Below are 27318 nucleotides of genomic sequence, written 5' to 3' on the forward strand. Positions count from 1 at the left end.
GATAAAAAAAAATGTGGCATTTATACACCATGGAGTATTACGCAGCACTAAAAAATGACAGAATCATGGAATTTGCAGGGAAATGGATGGCACTAGAGCAGATTATGCTTAGTGAAGCTAGCCAATCCCTAAAAAACAAATGCCAAATGTCTTCTTTGATATAATGAGAGCAACTAAGAACAGAGCAGGGAGGAAGAGTAGGAGGATAAGATTAACATTAAACAGAGACATGAGGTGGGAGGGAAAGGGAGAGAAAGGGGAAATTGCATGGAAATGGAAGGAGACCCTCATTGTTATACAAAATTACATATAAGAGGTTGTGAGGGGAATGGGAAAATAAACAAGGAGAGAAATGAATTACAGTAGATGGGGTAGAGAGAGAAGATGGGAGGGGAGGGGAGGGGGGATAGTTGAGGATAGGAAAGGTAGCAGAATACAACAGTCACTAATATGGCAGTATGTAAAAATGTGGATGTGTAACCAATGTGATTCTGCAATCTGTATTTGGGGTAAAAATGGGAATTCATAACCCACTTGAATCTAATGTATGAAATATGATATGTCAAGAGCTTTGTAATGTTTTGAACAACCAATAAAAAAAATATTTAAAAAGAAAAATTTTCTCATACACACACACATATATATGTACATATGTATATATACAAACACTAATTTTCAATAATGATACATGGAAAAGATTATATATTAAATTCTTATCCACCACAATCCAAAAAAAAAAGTGATGGAATTTAATATTTAATGATCTGTGTTGAAGCCAAAGTGACTTGGGAAATTCTCTGGGAAATGGCTTTTTTTTAAGGTAGAACTTTCAGATAATTTAAAAGCTAGTATGAATTATAAATCTTTACAAAGGAAATTGGCATAATATTCAGGTAAAAGAAATGCAAACCTAGGGCACTATACAATGCATTTGATTTTTACTATAATATTATCACTAGAAATCTTTCACATTTAGGAAAACTAATTGTTGAATACTAAAATATTTCCTGAAGGGAAGGAAAAGACTGTATTCATCTATATAGTTTAGTGTATCAATGACCCTTGTGTGTTTTCAATAAATATTAAGAAAATATTTATTATTATATTTATTAAAACCCAATACATGCTCACCAAATGAGATGTTCCTCATTCTTTTATCATAGAGAACTGAACTGGAGGTTTTTTATATACTTTATATTTTATGATCCGAAATTTTTCTCAGCTGCTACAATGAAATTCTTTTTCTTGTGCCCATATGCTACCATGGTTAAATATGTAAGAGAGAGCTCTCTCTGAATCTGAAAACATTGCTCTAACTTATGAAGACTGAGAGAAATTTCTCTGAAATTGTGAATAGTGTCATATCTCAAGCTCTGTTTAGAGATAGTGAAGTATACTCTATGATCACAGAAATTTAAAAGAAAAGCAACAAAATAATCAAAATGCCTGTTTACAATTAATGCAATTTATTTATAACAGATAATAGGTTTTAGATTTTACAAATACTTAATATTTAATGTACTTAGCATGATAGGTATTTAATAGTTGCCAGTATGCATTTGATCCTCCCGGCTTTCTTTGAGTATTTATTAATTCACCTTAAACTTTTTGAATTATGTAGGGAGATATTATTAATGAGAAAACCTCAACTTTAGGAGACTGGGACTCAACTTATATTTTATAGTGCAGTTAAGTTCTAGAATGTTTAGCTTTTTAAAAAAAATTCCTTTTAAGTGTACTGGAACAAATGTCAGAGGTAAAAATAGCTGAGCAATTCACCTAGACTTTCACAGAGGTGATTGCACCACATTGTTGTCACAAATCTTTATGAAGATGGATTTTAAAAATTAATTTCGGTTTTCAAAGGACAGCCATGTTTAGTGTTGTATGGAAGGCATGATTGATATTTTAACCTATAAAACATATAGTTAGTTAGTAAAAGAAATGGTTTGAACTTTTGTCCTAATGCCAAAATTTCAATATCTATTCTTTTAAAATTATTTTCATCTTGAAAGCTTCTTTACATCTGTGTGACTGAGTGACAGGACTCAGTTGTGAAGACTATGCTGGGAGGTTGGGCAATGCATCAGTCAAATGGGTCCTTCCACTTTCACACTCTTTGGTCCTAATGCTTTTCACACCAGTGTCTTATTGAGGAATTAGAATGTCTACTTCAGCCGCCACCTGCAGTGAAGATTATTGTTTGTATGGACTTGTTTCTTATATAACTTATTGCTTCAACAGAGCAATGTTAAATTTATTACCCAAGCAGGGAAAGTGAAAGAATAAGGAAGACAGATTAATTATTATGCTAGGACAAGAAGAAGAAACCGGTAATCCTGGCTCCAGCCAGACATGTGGTCGTCTTACCCTTGGAATATTTCTACTTTAGGGAAGGATGTCTCTAAGAATTAGGTGTGCCCTGGAGAATCAGTAGAAGAATTCCTTGGCTAAGTCCACAGCTAAGAAAGTGAAACTTTTAGGCACTTTTTGGAAGTCAGGTATACATTTTGAATCTTGAATAGTGCTAAACTGTACCAATAGACTTAGGAGACTGTGCGGCAAAGCTCACAGAGGACCAGGAAACTAACCAGAAAACTTTTTAAATGTCCACGGAGACAATCACAGCTAGATTATAGGTGCTTTTGACTGGATCAATAAACAGAACACGCTTTCCTTTGATGTGTAAGTTTTATCAACAGCGGTATCCTGTGAACACAGTAGCCGGAACAAAGAAAAGAAAAACATATTCAGGAGCAATAGGTTTCCAGTTATTAAGAGTTCTTATTTAGAGTCCTTTTTATTTTTCCGTCTGGCACAATGAGCTTTCGTAGGCACTGACTGGTGTTTACCAGCTTTCACAAAACAGATTACAAAGAAACTCTTCTTGAAAATAGGACTGGGGCTCTCTGTACTGCTTTCTGCCATAATGAAACATCACAATCTAGGTGACTTAAAGCAACCTAATTTTTTTTTCTAATTTGGGGGGATAGAAATCATGCTGTTGGCAAGGCCATGGTCCCTTTAGTATTTCTAGAGAAGGATCCTACTTTGCCTCTTGGTAAGCTTCTGATAGCTCCTGGCAAACCGTGGCTCTTGGATTGTTTTCTATTAGAATGTTATACATAGTATTTGGGTTCCTTTCTACAAAATAATACAAAGAATTTGATTTGAATCTGCCTTACTTCTCCCTTTTCCTCCCCTATTTCCTCCCCCACCCTCTCTCCCTCCTCTACTGATCTTTCTTTCACTCATTTATGTATTTATTTCTGATTGGTAGTTTCTACACAGGCATAAAGGAAATATTCCCTTTAGTACATTTGTATATGTATATAATATGAATCTCTTTGGTTCATTTCATATTTTTTCCCTTTCTCTTCTTTACTCCCTTCTTCTCATTCTCCTACTCCACAGATCTTCCCTGTATCTTTATGACACCCAATCCCCTTCCCCACTGCCTTCTTTACCTTATTTTGCTTTATTTCCACATATGAGAGAAAACATTTGACCCTTGATTTTCTGAGTGAGGCTTATTTCATTTAGCATGATTTTCTCCATTTCCATTCATTTACTAGCAAATGCCATTATTTCATTCTTCTTTATGACTGAATAAAACTCCATTGTGCATATATACCACATTTGCTTGATCCATTCATCTGGGTTAATTTCATAATCTGGTCATTGTGAATTGTGCTGCTGTAAACATTGTAGTGGCTATTTTGCTTTAGTATGCAGATTTTAGTTCTTCCGGATAAATACCAAGGAGTGGGATAAGTGGGTCATATAGTGATTCTATTCCTAGGCTTTTCTTTCTTTCTTTTTTCTTTTCCTTCTTTTTTTTTTGAGGCCTCTTCACCCTGCTTTGTTTTGTTTAGTTATTTTGTACATTTATTGATTTTTTTGTGGCATTGAGTTTTTTTATATAGTAATATGTATTATTTATATATTGCTAAAAGTAGCTAGCAGAGAATTTTTTTTCCATTCCATAGTCTCTGTCTTCATTATCTTGATCATTTCCTTTACTGTGTAGAAGCATTTCAATTTTACAGCATTCCACTTACCGATTCTCGTTTTTTTCTTTTTTTCTTGAGCATTAAGGGTCTTGTTGAGGAAGTCAGTGCCTATACCTACATGATGAAGTGTTGACCCTATGTTTTCTTCAAGTAGTTGCAAGGTTTCTGCTCTAAATCCTAAGTCTTTGATTCAATTTGATTTTACTTTTGTGTAGGGTTAAAGATAGGGATCTAATTTCATTCTACTACATATAGATACCCAGTTTTCCCAGCACCATTTGTTTAAAAGGTTATTTTTGGCACCTGTGTCAAGTTTCAGATGGTTGTAAGTAGGTGGATTTGTCTCTGTGTGTTCTCTTCTATTCCACTGGTCTTCATGTCTACTTTGATGCCAACACCATGCTGTTTTTGCTACCATAGTTCTGCAGTATAAGTTGAGATCAGGTATTATGATGCCTCCTGCATTATTTTCTTATTCAGAATTCCTTTGGCTATTCTGGGTCTCTTATTCTTCCAATGATTTTACAGACTTATTTTCTAGTTCTGTGAAGAATGTCAATGGTATTTTGATGGGGATTGCATGGGATCTATAAATTACTTTTGGTAGTATGCCCATTTTGACAATATTCTGCCTATCCAAGAACATGGGATGTCTTTCTCTCCTTGAAAGTCTTCTTCAATTTCCTTTTCAGTGTTGAATAGTTTTCATTGTAGAGATATTTCACTTCCTTGGTTAGATTAATTCTCAGGTATGTATGTGTGTGTGTGTTTATATATGTGTGTGTGTGTGTGTGTGTGTGTGTGTGTGTGTGTGTGTGTATATATATATATATATATATATATATATATATATATATATATATATATATATTTTAGGATATTGTGAAAGGGATGGTTTTCTGGATTTCTTTCTCAGTTGAATCGCTGTTGGAGCACAGATAAGTTACTGATTTATGAGTATTGATCTTATATCTTGCTGCTTTTCTAAACTCATTTTTCAGTTTTAGGAGTCTTCTAGTGAAATAGTTTGGGTCTTCTAGATATAGTATCAGGTCATCAGCAAATAGTGATACTTTGACTTCTTCTTTTCCTATTTGTCTTTTCCTACATGTCTTTAATTTCCTTCTCTTGCCTGATTACTCTGGCTAGAGTTTTGAGAACTATATTGAATAGAAGTAGTAAAAGTGTACATCCTAAACTTTTTACTGATTTTAGAGGAAAAGTTTTTAGTTTTTCTCCATTCAGTATGATGCTGACTTTAGGTTTTGTTGGAGCCTGGCTCCAAAGAACTTCCCCATCCCCCAAGAAGAGCCATCCAATGGTGAGCCCTGCTGGCTCACATGATCCTTACTCACCAATCAGACTAGCCCTGCTGGCTCACATGATCCTTACCCACCAATCAGTCTAGCCCTGGTGACTCACACGATCCTTACTTACCAATCAGAAAGCACCCCATGCCAACTTTCAAACCCTTCAACCGTTAAACTGTCATAACTGTAAAACCACCCCTGCTCTATTAATATGCAGAGCAATTCCTCAATAAACGGGCATTTTCTCCGATGACAAGCCTTGTTCGTTCTTTCAGGTTTGCCATATATAGCCTCTATAATCTTGAGGTAAATTTCTACTATCCCTAGTTTCTCCAGTGTTTTTAACATGAATGTTTATTTTATTTTATCAAAGACTTTTCTGCCTCTATTAAGATGATCATGTGATTCTTGTTGTTAATTCTATTTCTGTGGTGAAATACATTTATCGATTTATGTATGTTAAACAACCTTGCGTCCTTGAGATGAACCTCACTTGACCATGATGTATTATCTTTTTAATATATTTTTGAATGTGGTTTGCTAATATTGTATTAAGGATTTTGAATCTATGATCATTAGAAAGATTTGTCTGTAGTTTTCTTTCCTACATGTCTTTGTCTGATTTTGTTATCAGGGTTATACTGGCTTCATAGGATATACTTGGGAATGTTCATTTCATGGAATAATTTGAGAAAGACTGGGATTAGTTCTTCTTCAAAGTACTCCCCACCCCATATTCTTTCTTTGTGCTGCCCTTTCCCTTTGCTACCACCCCAGGCAGCCATGCTGGTGCCCCAGTTGGTGCTTCTCTAAGGTACTAGTTCTTATGTTTGTGTTTCTGATTTCTGTGACTCTATAGATCTATAGTTGATAAGTTAGTGAAAAAATATACCTGGTGACTGAAACCAGGCACTCTGGTTTACAGAGATTTAAAGATCCTTTGAGTATTAAAATGTGATGAGCTTATTCAATACGTCAGCCAAATGGGGCACATGATTGAAAATAATGGTCAGAAGTAAGCACATGGTAATGAGTCTTTTTAATTAGGAGGCCTGGGTTGCTTCATAGTTTAAGCTTTGGTGTCAGAAGCTCTCAGGTTCAAGGTCTAGGTGTGCCATTTACTGAAATATACCACAGGCCAGTCGCTTAGGATTCTGAGTTCCATTTTTCTCTTTTGGGAATAATAGTATTTTTCATACATGTGGCTTGTGAGATGGATAGTTAATATATGTAAAATTCCTGACACATGTTTAAAGCTCAGTGGCAAATATCTATTATTATTTAAGATGATGGCAATATGATTTTTGGAAGCTTGTCAAAACTATGTTGTTTTCTAACAAATGATTATGTTACTTCTCCTTTCCCCACTGTTACAACTTCTGTGTAATAAAAGGAAAATTTCAGAAATAAGTTTTTAAATTAATAGTATTAATTTATCCCCCAAATTAATATCTAAGATAGGCTATTACTATGATTCTTATTGTATGGAAAGGAAATTTAAGCAATCACAGCTAATTTCTCAGAAACATCAAATTGTAGGAATTTCTAGTTTATTGCCAAGTGCTCTGAAACCTGCTGTTTTCCTTACAAATTTGGTGTTAAAGCTGGCAAAGAAGTTTATGAAGCTTACCCTAAACCCTGACTTTCCCTAGAACTAGTTCTTTAATGATATATGTAGTGATTTAAGTATTGGCCAACTTTTTAGTAATGTATTAAGAAAAGCAAAGTTCAGAATATCTAATTTACCTGCAATTCCAAAATGGCAAGGCATTTAATTTGGAAAACGTGTTGAAATGGATAATGAAGAAAATAACTGAGATGCCAACCTCAAGTTCTTCAGGTGTCCAGGATTAATTTTAATTCCCCTCTTTCAAATGGATTTTTAAAACTACCATCTCGGGAGATATATTCTTGGCAGGTGAATTAGTAACTCCGTGAAAACCTTTAGAGTTTCACCGGCCGTCATTAAATATAATGGACACAGCCAATCAGGATGAAATGTGCCAGACCTGTCGACAGAAGCATGCAGAAGAGCCATGCTTCACACAGAACATGTGAAATGTGGGAGATTGGGAAAAGGAAAGCTTTTCTGATAATCAGAAACACTTACTACAAAGTAGAATGATTATACCCCCCTCCTAAGTTTACAGGTTAGAGTCCTTCTTCCATTGTAGGACCTGACTTCATTTCTGCTCACCTGTTTCGATTTCCATCCTTAACAGTGAATCGTCTCACCTGTAACTTTGAGTCTGGTTTCTGTGGCTGGGAGCCATTTCTCACAGAAGATTCCCACTGGGAGGTGGTGAAGGGATTGAGCAGTGGAGAGCACCATTTTCCAAAAGCTGATCACATAGAAAACACAAATCATGGTAGGACATCTTTCTCTTTTGAAAAATTAATTTTTGTTCTTTCATGTTGCAGAATAATGATATTGTGCATTTTCATTTCTCTCTGTGAACTATATAAACGTGACTCTGGTTTGTCTTGTCTTGAGGCCTCCTGCCCAACTTAATATTGTGGTTCATTTCAATAACGAACATTTTTTTGTTTTGTTTTGTTTTATTTTCTTAACAGGTTGGATTGAAGGTTTAAAAAGGGAGAAAAGTTTTACTGATAATTCCCTCTTTTTCTCAGAAATCTTGTTCAGTAGACTTGCTTTCCTTTTTTTGAGCAATCCAATTTTTTTTTTTTTTGCAAAACAGAAAAGAAAAATAGTCTAATCTTCTCTCTGGGAACAGAGAGCAGAGATTTAGCACTATCTATAAAATAAATCTGAAAATATTTGAATGTAATTTAATCACACTTGAGACTTCTTTATAACAAACAATTGAACTTCTCCCTCATATATATTTTGAACCAACATTATAATTTTTACATTTCCTCTGGAAATTGAAGAGCTATAACTACATATAGCATTCCAAAAGTGGTTTGTGAAACTCCAAAAAAAAGAAAGAAAGAAAGAAAGAAAGAAAATGGACTTTTTTTCTTTTTTCCCTTTGTTTACTTTTACATGGCATCAGATACTATTGCTTATATATTGTAGTGTCATATTAACTTTATAATCACAGAACTGTACCATAGATTCTCCTGCAAGCTCAGTGAGCATTATCACACTTGTTTCTCTTTTGAAACTTTCAAATAAATAAGCCAAAAAATAACTTTTGGCCCTATTTTAATTAAAGTCATTGGATATTGGGTTGTGGATTGTTGGGAAAAAAATAGGGAGGGAAATCAATCATCCATTGGTTACAACTATAAACACAGTTTATTGTTTAATAGCATATTATTGTTGCTTCTTGTGCCAGTCTCATTATTTTTTCTATAAGATTTTGTGGCAGAATGATTTAAGCTTAAAGTTTAAGAGAAAGGAGAATATCAATAATTGGAATTATATGGCACATTAGCTCATATGTTTTGTTCTTTGTTCAAACCCATCATTGAATACACAGCAGACTAGACCTGAGTGTGGAAGCCATGGTAGTTGAAGCAGATGAGTAGGAACTTACCCTAGGGTATGATAAATGCTTTACAGGGCTTGGAGAGGGATTCAAATAGATTTGAGATGCCTACTGAGGGAGATGAGTCCTGAGCTGAGCACTGATGGGAAATGTAAAGCAGCCAGGAAGGCAGATGAAAGGAATTAAGAGGAGATGGCAGGGAACATGGTCTAATTAGAGGAAATACACTGAAAGTTGTCAGGAGAGAGGTAAGCACTTTTGGTTCAGAGATGCATATGATTGGACATGGAGTATAGAGATCATGAAACGGAAGAGTACCTAAGAACTGAAACTTCACCTGCAGAATAACAGAGACCTGATTCCTCGGATTAAAGCATGTAACTAATCACATTTATTCTCAAAACAGAGAAGAACAAAAAAGGGAAGGTAGGAGAGACATGGATGTGGTGAAGAACTATCAGTGAGATAATGAAGGCCTGAGCAGAGGCAGCAATTCCCAAAAGGAAGTTGGGAATCTATATCACCATGGTTGGTTGGGACCTTTATCCTTACAGGGTCGTGAAGAGCATAGGCTGCGCGGGGTTAAGTCATGGCCTCAATACTGCACTAAGGGCTTCACTTTTGTTAGCTAGAAAAATGAAGAAAAATAAAAATACTTCCATGTAGAATTATGAGAATTAGAGGAAATCTTACTTTTTAAGATTTTTCACATAATCAAAGTGCAATAAAATGAATAGATTTTGTACATTTCAGTAGGAATGCTAGGAATCCTACTAAGTATGACAATTTGAAAACATAATTCACCTTCAGATGCTTGCCAGCATATTATTTATGAATTGTGTTAAGAAAGATTTAATGTGGCCCCTGTATTAAATATTGAAAAGCCTACTTATCTTTTCCTGTGATACAAATAATATTTAAAGTTAATGTAATTGATAAAATTGGGAGGAGCTGTTATCATTTATTGTAAGAAGGACAAATTGCAGTCTTTCTCATTTTAGAAAGGGCCTAGCAAAAAATTTTATTTATTTATATATATAAAAAATCTGTTTGTTTTTTGTACTAGTGATTAGGTGATTAACCCCCAGGGCTCTTAACCATTGATCTACACCCCTAGTCACTTTTTATTTTTTTTTTTTTATTTTGAGACAGGGTCCCTCTGAGATGCTTAGGATCTCAGTAAGTTGCTGAGGCTCGCTTTGAACTTGGAATCCTTCTGCCTTAGTTTGCCTGGGGCACTAGGATTATAGATGGGTGCCACCATGTCTGAGTATATACATCTATTATTTGTGTGTGTGTTATATATATACATATACACACACATAATGTATATTATATATAGGTAATCTGAATCAGCCTCATCACCTCTTTACCCAAGATTGTCATTATTAAACCTGAAGAAAATCAATAATCAGTTGTAGTTTTAAATCCCAGATGAGGAAGAAAGAAAAACTAGGTCCACAATGAGAAAGGAAGAAGTGAAATGGAATTTTTCAGGGGAATTCAGTAGAGTTTGATAGTTCTCACATCTAAGAAATGGAACTCTCATCTATTTGATTCTTGGAGCTTTGAGTTTATAGATAGATTACAGCATTTAAAACTAATCTTTAGTATTTTCTAACTTTCATACACCTTCAATGTAAATTTTACACAAAAGCTGAATGGGTTGATGTGTCTGAGTGTGGTTTTATTGTTGTAGTTTTTATGAAGTCTTCATTCTTCTTTCCTCTTTGCTTGGCTTTTATTTTTTTCCATTTCTGGCTACCTTGTTAAACATCCAAATAGGAAACTCATGTAATTCTCTCTTACTTCTATGTATGCTGATGTAATTATACACAGATTTATTCTCAGTATATATGTACATGTTTGAAATCACAAGTATTTTTGTGATTGCTTTACAAAATAGTATTATAGTGTCCCTAAATCTTGTTTCTAAATGACTCCTCCAAATCATCAAGTATTATCTTTTTTCATTTATATGTTAAAGAATAATTCAACATAGTGAAATTCAACCTTTTTAGTGTACAGTTCACTGAGTGTTAACAAATATAGACAATTGTGTATCCATCATAAGAATCAACACAGTTTCATCCCATCAGATTTTGTCACTTTGTGGTCATCACCTCTCCACACCCAGACACTGACACTGGCTGATGAGATTTCTATCCCTGATGGATTGCTTGTTCCTGAAGGGCATGTAAATGGACCATATGGTACATAGCCTCCTGAATCTGGCTTCTTTCACTTAGTATAATTGACTTGAGTTTGTCATCAACCATTGTTGATTACAGTGATTATTTCTTCCTTTCTACCTTTGAGTAGAATCACTGTTGTGTGGATGGACCAGAGTTTATTTATCCACTTCCCAGTGGAAGGGCATTTGGATTGTTCCAAGTGTAGATGAATATGAGTAAAAACACTATAAATTTCACATATGTGTTTTTGTCTGGATATACTGATTGATTTGGCTTGAGCACTCTATCCAATACCCATGCATAATTTTTTCACTCTAGTTGGTTTGGGAATCCTACTGTTTCTGGCCCTTAGTGATGCTTTGTTAACATTCCACCTGCCTCTTTCAAATGTAGTTTTCCCCTCAGCCTCAGGTAGTTTTCTCTTGTCCAAGCACTGGTCAATATTCAGGTGTTGATTGGGGGGATTTCTGCAGATACTGGAGTTTGCTCTGTTTGCAGCTGTGAAATGAGAGAGTTCTGGAACCTGAAAGGGGCAACAGCACTCTGTTAAGAAGTCCAGCTACTAGGGTCTCCCCACTGCACCAACCTTATCTTTTCAACTCAGAGAGACCACACACTTCTCTTGTGTCCCCCTCCCTTCATAGCATGAGCTTCCCTGGAAGCAGCTCATCTAGGCAATGAGCTGGGAAACTATTTGCAACTATATGCCTTGGCACACTTGTTTCCCCTTCTTTGAGATCACTGCTCCATGGTCTCTATTAATCTATGCTTGAAAATCATTATTTATATGTGTTTCTGAACTTTTTTTTCCTAATTGAACTCAGAGGTTCAATCTGGTTCATGATACTTAGTCTTTTCTGGAAGTAGAAGCGGTGTAATTCATGTTGTTTGCTTGCTTTCTTTAATCTGCATATGCCATAATGAATGTAGCTATTCTCCCATCCAGTGACATCGTGGCAATGCTGCAAAATTTATTCTTGTACCTATATCCCTATTTTGAACAATTTTAATTTTATGCAGTAGGTAACTAGGAATGAGGCTCTGTGTTTTTACAGCAAGATATGTATGTATACTCTTAACATTGACTTACCCCCAAGTTTTATATTTCCATAAATATTTTAATATTTAAAACCATAAGGGGCTGGGGATGTGGCTCAAGCGGTAGCGCGCTCGCCTGGCATGCGTTCGGCCCGGGTTCGATCCTCAGCACTACATACAAACAAAGATGTTGTGTCCACCGAGAACTAAAAAATAAATATTAAAAATTCTCTCTCTCTCTCTCTCTCTCTCTCTCTCTCTCTCTCTCTCTCTCTCTCCTCTCTCACTCTCTCCTCTCTCACTCTCTCTTTAAAAAAAAAAACCATAAAACATATTTTAATATTTAATAGTAAATAATAAATACTAAATTTTCCACAATTTTTTTGTGGTGCTGGGGATTGAATCCAGGGCCTTTTGTATATGAGGCAAGCACTCTACCAACTAGGCTATATCCACAGCCCCTCCCCAAATTTTAATACTTCCATTTCTAGCAGCAGAATAAGAGCACTCTTCCCTGTTTTTCTATCAGTAAGAAACATTTTAATTCTCCTAAAATTTTCGAGTTTATGGTTATAAAATGATTTCTCACATGTAACCATTATTTATATTTCACTGAAAAAGAATCTTCTTAAGGTTGCCAGGTTTTCAGTACTTGAGATCTCTAGTAATATTTTGTAGCTTTTAGTGTAGAAGTTTTGAAAATCTTTTGCTATGTTTTTCTACTTTTTGCAGCTATTAAAAATGTCCCTTTTTAAAAATGTGTAAGTTGTTGATATATAGCAAATTTATTTTTTAAAATACTGACCTTGTATATCCAATGGCCTTGATAAGTTTGTTATAGCTCAGAGTGTATATTTTTTTTTTATTTTCCAGGTTTACTGTTTTATCTACTAACAAAGACAATTTTATTTTATCTGTACATCTTAAACCATGTATGTGTGTGTGTATTTGTATATATATATTTTCTCTTTTCTGTTTTCTGTCATTTTCTGGATAAGGCCTCTGGGAAATTGCTGAATAGAACTGGTGATGGCTGCTAGACTTGTCTTGTTCCTATCTCAGGGGAAAAGCTGTCAATAGTTCAGCCTTAAGTGCCATGTTTGCTGAAAACTTGTTGTTTCTATCAGATAAGGATGTTTCCCTCACTCATGGTGTGCTACATTTAAAACAACTAAAGACTGTATGTTAAAATTTTCAAGTGTTTTTTTCAGCTTCTATTGTGGTGATCACATGGTCATCAGACTGACATTTTTGCAATGAAAATTGATTTTCCAAATATTAAACTATTCTTGCAATTCCTGAGCAAAACTTCATCAGGTTGCTTTTAATTCATTTCTTTGTGTTGCAGGGTAATGCTTGTTTCTTATTTTTGCATTATATGTACTAAAAAGACTCATTTCTAACTTTCTCCAAACTTGTGTTATAGCTATTGCATTAAAAAGGGTATATGCTTTGCAAAAGTGAGGTCAAGGCAGATGTGAATACTTTTACAGTTGGTTGTTTGGTTAAATGTGTGAAGGGTTCTATAAAATAGTGCATTTTAATTCTGAAATCCTTCCTTTTTGTTTAGTCAGCACTGACCTGTGTTCAAGAAAATCACTGTCTGAATGTGATATTTTCTCAAAGTACTGGGCTTTCCAAGTTGCCCATCACTTTGTGATTATCAAAGGGCAAGATCAGACCTTGACGTTGTTTGGCATAGTCTTCCTTGTAAGGTTTCAATATTCAATGAAGCTACCCCTGACAACAGCTCAGGATGTGTGATCTTTTGAGCTGCTAAGAGATGTTATCCTCCTGTACATTTGCCATGAGCACATCCTCTGTAGTTAAAATCTAAAAGCAGTTATTTTGTTAATGTTCAGATTAGATCTTTAATTAAGCTTTCATCCCCTACAGCACAGACAACAATGTCAAATATGTAAGCCCCAGGAGAAACCAAACTCATTCCATAGGCTCAGATCCTTCAGTACTCTGTGAAGAAACTTAAAAATAAGACTCTTGTGGGAATTTTATAAGGGCATGTTGCATATCTAATTGCAATCTTAGAAGCTTCACTTAATTTGACTTCAAACTCTTATGATGTGAGTTAAAGCAAGAAAAATGTTTGTTTAGCTGATTTGGATCAAGAGCTTCTTTTTAATCAATCGAATTTTATTTTAGATATTTAATGTTGCACATATGAAAATGCTTTCAGCTATCCACAGAGCTAAAGGGTAAATAAGTAAAAGTGTAATTGTCTTTGTCTGGCTAACAGTTGAATATGTGCAGGGATAAGAAACTTGAGCAAAGAAGTTTTACTTGTACAAAAGAACTTATATCCATATGACTACATTTGTTTTTTCAGGATCATTTATTTATTTGAGGGCACACCGATCCCCTGGAGTGGCCAAGCTTGGAAGTCCCATCCTCACAAAATTGCTCACTGCCTCTACTCCATGCCAGGTAATCAGTTCTTCTGAGTTTCCATTGGCCATTCTGTGGTTGTAAACCAGTGGGTTTGAGTTACTCTGCTAGTAAATGCCTGCCATGTTTTAATATCATTTTCCTGATGAATTGAGAAAAATTATATAAGCTATTTCAGCACAAAATGCTATGCCCTTCCAGAAGACCATTTGCAGCATATAATCCTGCACCATTTGATGGGAGGTGGTGGGTTATTTAAAGAAGTTTTTGGTCATTTTTATATTCTTTTCACATGGTTCTTTCTGGAATCTAAAGCAATGGATTTACACATTGCCAAGATTACTTGCTATTTTGCCCAACAATATGAACCAAGTACATAAAATCAGTTAAATAAGTGAATGTGGAAAATAATGTGAAACAATGCAAAAATATAAATGTGCTCAGAAAAGATAATTGCATTGACTGAAATTTTATTTTTCAGTTAGTCCTCTCATGCCAGATAATCACAAACCAAGCAATAAAATATTTTATTTCAATAGCACAATACAGAAGAAAGTAGGACTTTAGAATCAGCCTGAATTCACATCTCAGTTTTTCTACTTACTAATTATGATACATAAGTTGTATACCCTTTTTGAGGCCCACTTTCTATACTAGGAGCAAAAACATGGGACTATCTCCTTCATATGGTTGTAAGGATTAAAATATGATCAAAGTCCCTGGTAAAGTATTTGGCACATAGTAGGCATTCACTGAACATGACTTCTTTACTTTCACAAACTTTATACCTAAATCAGATGTTTCTATCCAGCCTTCTTTCTTTTCAGACCTTTTGAGAGTTCTAACATGGCTTTTAGTTTTAGAGTTTCAGTTTATCTATTTGTCTTTACTTATCAGAAAATAATGAAGAGATCAATACTTCAGTACATGGAACTCATTGAGTATAAATGTAGTGTTACAGCATTGACTCAGACATTCCTGATGATAAATTACCCATCATTGAGAGTTATAAACCTAATTATATGTTCAGCTTGGTATAAGTCTGAACAGAAGTGCCCAGAGCTCTTAATAGGTTGTTCTTTTCTTTCTTTTTTTTTCTTTGTCTTTCTCTCCATTTCTTTGTGGGAATAAGAAATAAAACAACTGTCTGTCTCCATTTTCACATCATCCAAATACCTTATACCTGTTCCCAACTTTATTTTAATTAAATCCTGTGTAATAGAAAGCTATAGATTTTTTAAAAGAACCCCAGAAGCACTTAGCACTTTAAAAAGTACTTTACAAGCTAACTTAGCTTCAAGGTCATCCACTGAGTTATATGTATAAAAAATATTGAATGCAAGAGAATAAAATGTGTTAATTCTGTCTGCTTTAGTTATATTAGGAAACAAACATTGAGCATCACTGAAAAAAATATATATATAATAATTTTTGTCTTTGTTTTTGAAGATGATCTACATTTCCCACCTCTGTATGCTTGCTGATAGTCACTAATTTGTTATCTTTGGGATGGAGTTTCAATTTGTCATCCTTTCCTCTTGAGGACACTTTGCTTTATTTTTGCTCAAATGTGTGGCCTTGGTGTGGAATCTATTTACATGGGGGCTCAGTGAAAATGTTCTGGACAGTTTAGATGCTTAATAGTTTACCTTAGCACCAATACTTGAATCTCCAAAGGCTTTGGATCCTGGCTGAATGGTTTACCTTATTTTTTAAGACTGAGAACATATCAAGGAGCTACCACAGACCTCCACAGAAGTATTTGTTTATCCCTTTTGTCAGTATCTGCTTGAATTTTAGTAATCTTTAAAGTGAAGGCATACTTGGATGACTTTCCAACTTGGGAAGTAGTAGTGCACTGGTTAGGGGAAGCTACTTAGAGATACACAAAGCTAATTTTGCCTCAAAGGACTGTCATCATGATCCTTTTTATAAGTTCATGGTGATATGTGGCACTTTCTTTTCATAAAAGTTACAGAATAAGGAAACCAAATTTTTACCTTTTGGGGTAATTGGCGAATGCAGCAGAGCCTCTAATTTGGAACCTCTTGATAATGGTTGTTTTCATGGAACAAATGTTCTTCATTATAAAATAATAAAGCAGTGAGATAACCTGAGTTAGGCCCTTTGATATGATTAAAGCCTTCATTTTATGAAATTATATGATTTTTCTCCTATGCAATCATATCAGACTCATTCAGTTAGGGATATTTTTTGAAAGGACTTAAAAGAATATGAGTTTTCTTCTGAGCTACCTTTCCTAGCAACACAATTTTAGGGTCATTTTGCATGAATTACCTCATAGTTGGCATAGAGCCAACACATGGCAACACATGGCATCAACATGCACAATTTTTCCTGAAACTAATCACTGTTCGAGATGTGGACTATAATTTAACAGCTTCAAAAGTCACTTTGGCCACTGGTGGAAACTTAGATTTTTTTTTTCACTGAAATAGGAAATAGGATAAAGAAAATATGTGGGAACCAGAAGCTACTATTTCTTATTGATGTTGAAGTACAGTTATTGTTTACAGTTGACTAGGAAATATAAGTAAGATGGGGGATGAATGTAGATAATACTGTTCTTTTAATCTTCATATTTATATTGCTATACTAAAATATAATATTTTACTTTCAGGACTTTGTAATTAGATACAAGAAGATGGACAATAGGAAGCTTTTGCTTACAAAGTTAGTTTATAAGCTTACTGTTTTCCCTTTGTTTTTAATTCTTCAACTTGTTTTGAATGTATTTTAATACATCAAATAAAAAAAGTTATAAATTTAAAAAAATGTGTATTAGGAAATCAGAACAAAGATAAATGATACAAGAGGTAGGTTGGTTCTCAGAGTAAAGTTTACTGGGACCAGGATACACATGAGAGTGTAGGTTTTCCAGTAGCCAATGCAAGGAGATTCTCAAGTGGTTCAGATTCAAGGAAGTTAAAAGAAAAACCCCAAACCAAAAATAATTCTTCCAAGATTCTTCTCTTGAATGCTCAGAATGACAGTAATGTAATCTCTACCTCTGGTTCATCCTATGTTACTTCTTTAGCTATTCTGTGCTCTCCCCGTCTTCAATGCCAGGCTTACAGTGACAACCTAGACACACAAATGCCCTCACAAGACCGAGGTTCCTCAGAGATGCTGATCCACCTTCCAACATGATCTTATTTCCAGATGAATTTTTAGGAGCAACAGGAATCTTTGTTTTCTTTGAACTTTTTATTGTTCTTCTTGTGATTTTAGACCTCTTAACTGTTAAAATTCATGAAAAGATAGATCAGGTCTAGCAAAAAACCAGACCAAACAAGACACAAGTCCAGTGTGAACCAGGGATGGTGCTGTTGCTGAGGGTTTGGAATACAATGGAGAGAGGACATGAGGATGTAACCGTGGGGCTCTGAGATGGGGAGGCCACCGGACAAAGGTCATAGGAAAAATGAGCAAAAGGCATTAGATGTGAGGAGACGAGTTTTGATGGGAGGAGGATCAAAATGGAATGAAAAAGAAAGTAGAGAAATAAGAAAAAAAAATCTTTTTAAACTTCTGAATATTATCCTGAGGCATCTTTCACAGAAGCAAATAGGAAATGGCCTCAGAGCTGCTTTGTGGGAGGGGCTAGTCCTCAGACCAAAGAATGGTCTTGATGAGAATAGCACAGTCCAATGCAACTACCCTGTTCAGTGTCTGGTAAAGTCACCTGTGCCGATGGCCCCTCCTTCTGGAGTAAAATGAATTTTTTTTCTTTCTGGCTTTCTTTCTTGATTTTTGACTTTTCTTTCTGTGTACAAATAAAATCAGAATGCAATTAAAGAGATGAAAATAATTTGAGCTTCAGTTTTTCTAATTGGTAACTTAAGATCCTTCTTTGTTGGGAGTCTTTGACCACATGCCAGTCTCTTGAAGGCAGTGATTCAGGGTCTTGAATAGTCACATGCAAATAAAATGTTCGAACTTCAGTGAAAACCTAAGATAAAATTGGATATTTTTCATTAACATTTTATTTAACTACCTTTTAAAACTTGTTCTAATTAGTTACACAGGATAGTAGAAAGCATTTTGGCGCATCATACGTAAATGGAGTATAACTTTTCATTCTTCTGGTTGTACATGATGTAAAATCACACTGGTCACACACACACACATAGGGTAATAATGTCTGATTCATTCTACTATTCTTCCTACCCTTGTACCCCTCTCCTTACCTTTGCCTAATCCAAAGTTCCTCTATTCTTCTCTAGCCTAGCACACCCTCCTTACTGTGAATTAGCATTCACATATCAGAGAAAACATTTGGCCTTTGGTTTTTTGGAATTGGCTTATTTCACTTAGCATGATATTCTTCTGCTCCATCCATTTACTTGAAAATGCCATAATTTCATTATTCTTTATGGCTAAGTAATATTCTACTATGTGTATATACCACATTTTTTTTTATCCATTCATCTTCTGAAGGGCATCTAGATTGCTTCCCTAGTTTGGCTATTGTGAATTGAGCTACTATAAACATTGATGTGGCTTTTTGATGAATCTGAAAAAACTTTCATTTCTAAATGGTAAGCAGTCAATCCATTCTGAATAGTTGGCTTGATTTTAACTTACATGCTGTATAGTTCTGTTTAATACCATGTTCTGTGATGATGGGAAACTTCCTCTGTTATGTTCCATGTGGCAGTCAATAGCCACTCCCTATAGTTACTGAGCACTTAAAATGTGATTAATATAACTGAGAAACTGAATTTTCATTTTGTACGATTTAAATTGATTTACATTTAAATAGTCCTACTATCTTCATAGCTTTCTCATTATACTTATTATATTTAAGTGTACCTTTTCTTTTTTAGTTGCTTATGATTTTTACTTATTTTTATTCTTTTAAGTTATACATGACACTAGAATCTCTTTTGATATATTTGTACGAGCCTGGACAGTACCTTATCCTAATTAGGATCCAGTCTTGTGGATGTACACAATGTTGAGATTCACTGTGGTGTATTCATATATGTACATAGGAAAGTTATGTCAGATTCATTCCACTGTCTTTCTATTCCTATTCCCTTGTTTTTTCTTTCGTTTCCCTTTGTCTAACCCACTGAACTCCTTTTCTTTTGTTTATTCTTTCCTCCAAAAGACTCCAAGTTTGCTAAGGACACCTGATGCTCTATGCATTCTCTGACATTGAGCAGATTTCTTCTCTGTAGATATTTACTTAAGAACCAATACTAAAAGCCCACTTATTTCTTTCTTCTTACTTCTTAAAAAGATATTAATGGAATACCTAGTAAATATAAATTCCTTTAATAGGTTTTGTAAGATATTTAAAAGATGACCATGGTTTTAAGTAGATTATTTAGAGTCTTAACGATGTAGGACAGAAGTTGCTGGACACCAGAGGAATTTTCAGGAAGCAGGATTTTTGGCTGCAGGATCCACAGGGGATGTTTAGGAGTAAACATTCTCTGGACCTCAAATCTAGAAACTCTTTGAACTTTATACCCACTGGGAGGAGGGGTTTGAAGGTTTACATGACAAGTGCTTTTTGTTCCAGTTTTTAAAGACTAGAAAGAGGTTTGAAAAGTTTTTTTTGTTTTTTCAAAGCTGTCATTTACCAAAAAAAAAAAAAAAAAAAAAAAGAAAGAAACTGCAAACCACAAAGCCCTCTGCAGAAGTTTTGCTGATATGGTATGTAAATAGCTTTCTGACAAGAAGAGGAACTTATATGCTACAAATATAGTGAGGGTCTTTTTTGGGGGGGGTCTCTGGCTGCTTCACTACTATGAGTATGAATTGGACTGAGATTAACAGTTTGCATGTTTCATGAATAAGTAGGTGAAATCACAGCGATAATAACTTTTGTTCAATGACTTCATCTTTAACACTATTAAATTTGAAAAGATTATGGGAGATTTCTTGGTCTCTAATAAGCTAAAGAAGTTAACTCTCTATGATGCAAATCTTTTAAAAGAGTAAATTAAATATAAGTTCTATGCTCTTCTTCTGTTGAACGTGGATCCCATTGGCATTTACACTTAGTACAATATTAACATAACTTCACACTGGTGAGGTACTGAGTGACAGTTTGACAGCTTGAAATTCTGACGGGGCCTGCACATCTCTTGTACAACTATGTTTGAAGTTCTGTTTTGCATATTTACAAGCTGGAAACATGCGAAACTTACAGCACAGATCTAAAATTTAATTGCATTTGGGGAACATGCATCCTCTTTTTCCATGGTATTTAATTAAACACTTCCATTTGACTTTACATTTATAATTTACCTGTCAAGATCTGAATTTAGGTGAGCATAGTAATAAATTCTAAAATGACACAGATAATCAGAAGGAATTTTTGACTCTGTGCTGGCAATTAAGTAGACATTGAAAAAAAAAATCCTTGGAGCATAGAATGCTTCATTTTGAACTGAAAACCACAACAACAATATTTTGAAACAATTTGTCAAGTTTCATCACAGAAATGGGTCCTAACAGTGAAATAAATTGGGTTGTCTAGTACAGTAGTATCTGTCCATATAATAGGAGAAGAGCCTACAACAAAGGGAAAAAAAAAGAATTTAAATATAATGAAACTGAAAAAGAATCACTTTGAAGTCAATGATAAGGACTCTGTTTCTAAGAAGCTTTGTCTTTGAATTTCGATTTTCATTGAAATAACAGCCTTTGGACTCTGTGTGACAATACAAAGAAGAGTAAATCCATGCAATGTATCTGAACTTGGTTTCGTGGCAGTCTTGTTGACACACTTTAGAATGAATCATCCAACATCCAGTTGAAATTGAGGCAATTCATTTTTTTTTTGGTGAGGGGTACCAGGGATTGAACTCAGGAACACTTGACCACTAGACACTTGACAGGGACACTTGACACTTGAGCCACATCCCCAGGTCTATTTTTAAAATTTTATTTAGAGACAGGGTCTACACTGAGTTGTTTAGCACCTCACTTTTTGCTGAGGCTGTTTTTGAACCCATGGTCCTCCTCTCTCAGCCTCCCAAGTCTCTGGGTTTACAGGTGTACGCCACTGTACTGAGCAAGGCAATTCATTTTTGCCTGACACATTACCAGGCACTTAGCAAGTGGTCAGTGAATATTGGTGGAATAAATGAGCGCTAAATGCTGTATTAAAGCTATTGTCAGCAACAGACATGATCCTCTCTACTTTCTGAATGTGGTTCAGCCATCAAACCTCTAGATGATGCCATCATGGATGGTGAGAAGTGAAATGATCAAGGCTTGTTGGCTTCACAAAGAAGGCTTTTTTACTTGGATTGAATATTGACAAACAGTATCCTGTGAACTCCCAAGTTGCTCGATGGTATCACAACAGAGAAGAAATTCATGAACAGTAATTAGTACAATTGCTTAGGAAGAATTTTCTTTTTTTTTAATGTTACATAGTTACTTAAGTATACCTATAAAACAAGTTTTAGAATATTATGTTAAATATTGTGTTATCCTGAAATTCTCTAAAATGTAGGAAAACATTTTATACTAAACACCTGTTTATTTCTGTTTTCTGATTTTAAGGTAAAACATGATTTTGGTTTAAAATCAGATAATATGAAACATTAAAGGACAAAGTTGAAAAACACTATTTTTATGGTCTAGAGATAATACTGTTTACATTTTGATATATAGTTAAGTAGATATTATCTTTTTCTCCCGTCCATCTTTCTTTCTTTGTTTCTGTCTCATTCTTTTCTGGGGATCAAACCTAGGACAAGTATGTGTTCTACTACTGAGCCCCAACCCCGCATTCCCAGCTCTAAGTATATATTTTTATACTATATCTATTAATTTTTTTCATGGAAGAATATTATTGTGGAGATCATCCCATTTCAGCAATATATTTTTTTCATTTTTAATGACTGTATATAATTACATGATGTTTTAAAAAATAAACTAAAAGACTGATGTTTTAAGCAGAAAGTAAGCCATTCATCATTGATTACTTTAGGAAGCAATTTTTCCAAGGAAACTTTTTCTTGGTGTTTCAAACAGCAAAAAGAATGTATGGTGACACCTGATTTTGTAACATTTTAAAATAAACTTGCATTATTACCAAATTTATAAGAGGCAAGAGAGAAGCATCCTGGGAAACTTCATCGGAAGCAAAGCGGTGCTGCCCGTGACTATGTGGACATGCATTTACAAGTATGTCTGCAAACCAGTGCTGGTAGTATGCAGGTATATAGACTCCTCTCCAGAATGTGTTAAAAATAGTAGTGTAGATGCCTTGATTCTTAAGGGAGAAATACAAACAGTAACATTTTCTGGGGTTGCACACTCGGAGGAAGGTAGAACTGAAAAAATTACATTTTGGGCTGTTTTAAATTATAGGAAAACTATAAGAGCTAGGTAAATGGAATATTTATATCATCCTAAACATTTTTCAACAGGTACGGTTTTGGTATCATTTATCTGAGCATTCATCTCTCTCAGTCTCTACAAGAACATCCCTGGATGGAGATTTGCAAAAGCAAGGTGAAATGGTTGGATTCTCTGAATCTCAGTGGAGTCAAGCAAAAATTGATCTCTGTGCAAAAGCTGGCAAATCTAGACTGCCTTTTCAGGTAAGCACTTAAAAAATTAATACAGCTCAGCTAAATCAGTTAGTTACATTAATCAGTCAGACAATAGGATAACATACATTTACCATGAGTTTATTGACTATTAATAAAGCAAGTTCATTCATGATCAGGGATGAAAATAGAGGCTATTTTTTGATTTAAGAGTTCAAGACGTATGTGTGGAACAGTAATAAAAATGGAGATAAGCATTAAATAGGGTGTCAGAGAAAAGAGTAATTTAAAAGGATTTTTTTTTCCTAAGTGGAGATGGTGAATTATAGGAAATAGTGGGAAAATAATATCTGACTTGAGCTGTACTTCCATTTTAATCTTATTACCTCATTTTCTCCTGTCCACTAACATTGAGGATTTTTTTTCCATCTCTGATGGTATTGTCTTGGTTGATAATCAAAGAAGGCAAGTGTAACTTCATAAATGGATGCTCCATTTTTTGCCCTCCTGGACATGAATCACTTGCAGGTGATATTTGAAAAGAGCAGTTTTAGAACGTAGATCAGATGATAGAACATATTGGAAAACACCCTACTTTTGGAGTGAGGGGATCCATGTGCCAGTCTTTGCTCCAACTTTTTAGCCTATGTTAAAATATTATCTTCAAGCCCTCTATTTCTTAATCTCTGAGAATCACAGTGATGATAAAAGCAACACTTCAGGAGAGTCTGAGTAGTAAAGAGAGTGTAGGTAAGATGTGATCTATGGCACATACACTTTGGAGACTGGGATTCAAGCCCCAGTGTAGGATCACTGGGAAATTTCTTAAATGCTTTTGTCTTTTTATCACTGTAGGCTAGGAGCACGAGTGTTGGGGTTTTAGAGTCCCTGATAAATAACCTACCTCATGTGGTCCTCATTTCTGAACTAATTAAGATACATGTAGAAGTCAAGCCGAGAACAAAATATTTTGGAGCAGTCGCATATATAAAATAATCCCTGACAAGACAATAAATAGATTTACCCAGAGAGTAAGACTCTGCTAGAGAAACATAGGACTCTCCCTCTAGTTTTATCATTAGCGGGGAGGAGTAGAGGCTGCCTCCCAAAAGGGGATGTTGAAAGGAAGAGGAGGATGAGTGGAGCATGCCCAGTGTGTTCTTCAAACATCAGCAGTCACATACATCTGGATCCTCTCCTGGGAAAGACTAAGAAGTAATAGCAGTGTGACTGCAGGGAACTTCTTCCCCATGGAATCAGAGGAATATGAAATAAGCATCAGCTCATATGAGCGGTCTCTACTTCATAGAATTTCTGTAGGATTGAATGGTTTTTGTGTGAGAAGCATATAGAAGAGACTGGCATGGAGTGAGCTCACACAAGTCAGCTATTGTTGTTGCTATGGTAATTACTAGTATGTTGTCTGGGAACAGTAGGTACTTAATTAATGTTAATATTCTTCTTCATTTTGAAAACAAACAGATCTCCTCCTGGCCAGAATTCTAGTAAACTCAATCATCAGAGGCTTTTGCACTCCAAGGAGTTATACAAATTTTCTCTGATCTTCAAACATCAATTTATGATTGATTCATCAATTTCAATTGATTCCCACATTTAATGGACAAAACCACCTTTGGTAGCTTTTTATTGGGAAGCACTGGATACAAAGGCCGGTCACTTACTCATCTCCACACCCGTCTCCATAATATGGGGGAGGTTTAGAAAAATCAGAACAATTGGACGTCTTGCCTCCTATATTTGTATTATCTATATAATGGTTTTCACTGCGGTTCCTTTTAGTTAGAATAAAACCAAGAAGATCTATCAAACTTTATGCTCAACACATTGAGAAGAAAACAGAACGTCCTTTGTCAGGACTAGTCATTTGGGAAACTGGATGAATTGAACTATGTGCCATTTCTTTCCACCTGTGGAAGCTCTCATTGATCCATTATTTTTAGTATTGAAGAGTAGTTTTCTGTCTTTCATATTTCTTTGTTTGGGGTGTGAGTTTGGGTTTTGCTTTTCCTTGCATATTGAGGTGATTCCTTATCATGGGAAGATGTGTTAACCAGGAGGTGAAATGGCCAGTGGTTTGGTGGGATGCTGTTATAGGATGGCTGTTTGGTTTCTGACTCGGCACTGTTTACTGCGGCTCCTCTCTGGGTTCCCTCCTGGTAACTCAGCACCACACCACGTGTGTGTTGGTTTTTCTCTCTAATCTGCTTTGATGCTGAGTTCAAACTGGGCCTCACACATGTTTAATTAACTTCAGAGAAGGTAGAGTTTTCTTCTGTGCCTGCCCTCCTCCTCCTTTAATCTTGTTAGGAAGTGACTCTCTATAGCACATGTTTGTTTTAGAAACTACAAACAAGTAAAAATATATATGTAAGAAAAATTTCCCTCAAATTTCACCATCAAATTTTACCCTTGTAGGTCTACAATCTCTAGTTGGTAATTTAGACAATTAAATTTGGAAAGCAATAAGTTTTTGAAAAACAAATTGTGAGGCAAAACCTAACCTGACCTAAATCAATGTGAGGTCTTTGGGCAGTTTATTTAATCAGGGGTTTGATTACAATGTTGTTCCCCATCTTCCCGAGGGTATCATGTAATAAACACTACCAGTGTTATATCAACATCTAGCTCTGAACTATACAAATCTCAAAACCTACCTGGTCACAAACTCTTTGGATAAAGAATTGTGGAAATGCATTGCATTTTTTTTTATGAAGTAGTCCAGATTTCACACACACATACATGCACACGTACGTTTCATCAATATACACAGACTTTCACACATGGTATTATTTATTACTTTAACATGATGTACATTTTGTAAATATTTCCAACTGGCACTAAATACAGAGAGAAATGAATGCACATGTACTCACTCCTCAGAATTAACTTATGGCAACATGTTTGTGTTTGCCTATGAAGACGCAGCTTTTGTTGTCTTTGTATCAATTTCCAGCCCATTTATTGTCCTCTGCAGGAAAAACAGATGCTGATAGTATGTTGGATTTAACTGAATTTCTTCAAACATATTTTTTAAAAGCATGAAAATGTGCATGAAGATTCTAGCTAGGTGCAATTCTACATCATTCTTTTATCAACAAATAGAAATGATATTTTACCTACAAATATTCCATCTAAGGTTTAAATATTTCAAGTATTTAAGTTTAGTCTTGGAACAAGGTGAGGATTTGGGCACTTTAAGTTAGTGGGCTGCATTGTTTATGGGTGACCTTAGTCATTGTCTAGCCATCAGTCGAATGTAACTAAGCGCTGAATATATTTATACAGTGTAATCCAATCCAATCCAAATATTGGAAAGAAAAAGGTATTGTACTCTGTGACCTCTGTGTTCCCTTTAGCCTTGAAATTCAGATTCAGTGTGGTTCTTTTGATGTCAATTGAAGACCATAACAGAATACAAATTGCTTTGAGTTTCTTAGGAAATAAGCACCCCCAGTTGGCAGGACATTTATTCTTCCTGCTGACAAAGGATTAGTCTGGTTTTTTGTTGTTGTTGTTGTTGTTGTTGTTGTTGTTTTTGGTAAGAACATTGCATTAATATTTTGATATTCTCTCAATTGCCTCAATAGGCTTTATTGGAAGAATTCATATTAAATAGTTAATATATTCTTTCTATTCTGTTTTAACTTGATCTGTTCATTTGCTATATTAAGCTTTTCAACTGAGTACTTTAACTTAATTTTTCATTTTCTTTCTTCCCCTAACTACTGCTGTTTTCAACATGTTTGTGTTTTCCTATGAAGATGTAGCTTTTGTCTTCTTTGTATCATTTTTTTTTTCAGGACTGGCAATTGAACCCAGGGTTCTGCACATTCTAGTCAGGCATTTTGCTGTAGAACTACATTCCTAGTCATTTTAGTGTGTGTGTGTGTGTGTGTGTGTGTGTGTGTGTATACATAATTTTAATTTTGAGACAGAGTCTCTGTAAATTGCCCAGTCTGGCCTTGAGCTTGTGATCCTCCTGCCTCAGCCTCCTGAGTAACTGGAATTCTCGGCACATGCCATCACACCTGCTTTCTCAGTTTTAATATCTAAAGGGCCACTTTTTCTGAGTACCACCCATTGATTTCAAGTTGGTCTACATTCTGCTACTTCCTATTCAAACATATCATGTTTTAGATATCATCTTAAGATGTCTCTGTGAATTTTTCCACAATGATTAATACCATATTTGCCCTTTATTTTAGTCAATGATATAAATCAATAACAATTTCCTGACACTATTTGAGGATTCAGTGAAGGGTAAGATTTATAATGCTAAAGTAGAAGCTGACCTAGTTTCTCTAAAATCGATATGCCCTCAGCCTTCTTTGTCT

At 35.0% G+C, this 27318-nt stretch overlaps 1 protein-coding gene across 1 annotated transcript in view; it reads left to right on the forward strand.

Moving 5' to 3' along the window:
* MALRD1 (MAM and LDL receptor class A domain containing 1) overlaps positions 1–27318 on the forward strand; it is a gene marked incomplete at both ends in the record, with an annotated part of 684412 nt that overhangs the window by 75317 nt on the left and 581777 nt on the right. The window contains 3 exons of the mRNA XM_081298191.1: positions 7546–7692; positions 14359–14456; positions 22841–23014. Of these exons, the coding sequence (XP_081154317.1) occupies positions 7546–7692; positions 14359–14456; positions 22841–23014 (419 nt within the window). The remainder of the gene's footprint in view (positions 1–7545; positions 7693–14358; positions 14457–22840; positions 23015–27318) is intronic.

The sequence above is a fragment of the Spermophilus citellus genome, assembly GCF_964194105.1.
Source record: "Spermophilus citellus genome assembly, chromosome: 6".
NCBI classification, from domain to species: domain Eukaryota; kingdom Metazoa; phylum Chordata; class Mammalia; order Rodentia; family Sciuridae; genus Spermophilus; species Spermophilus citellus.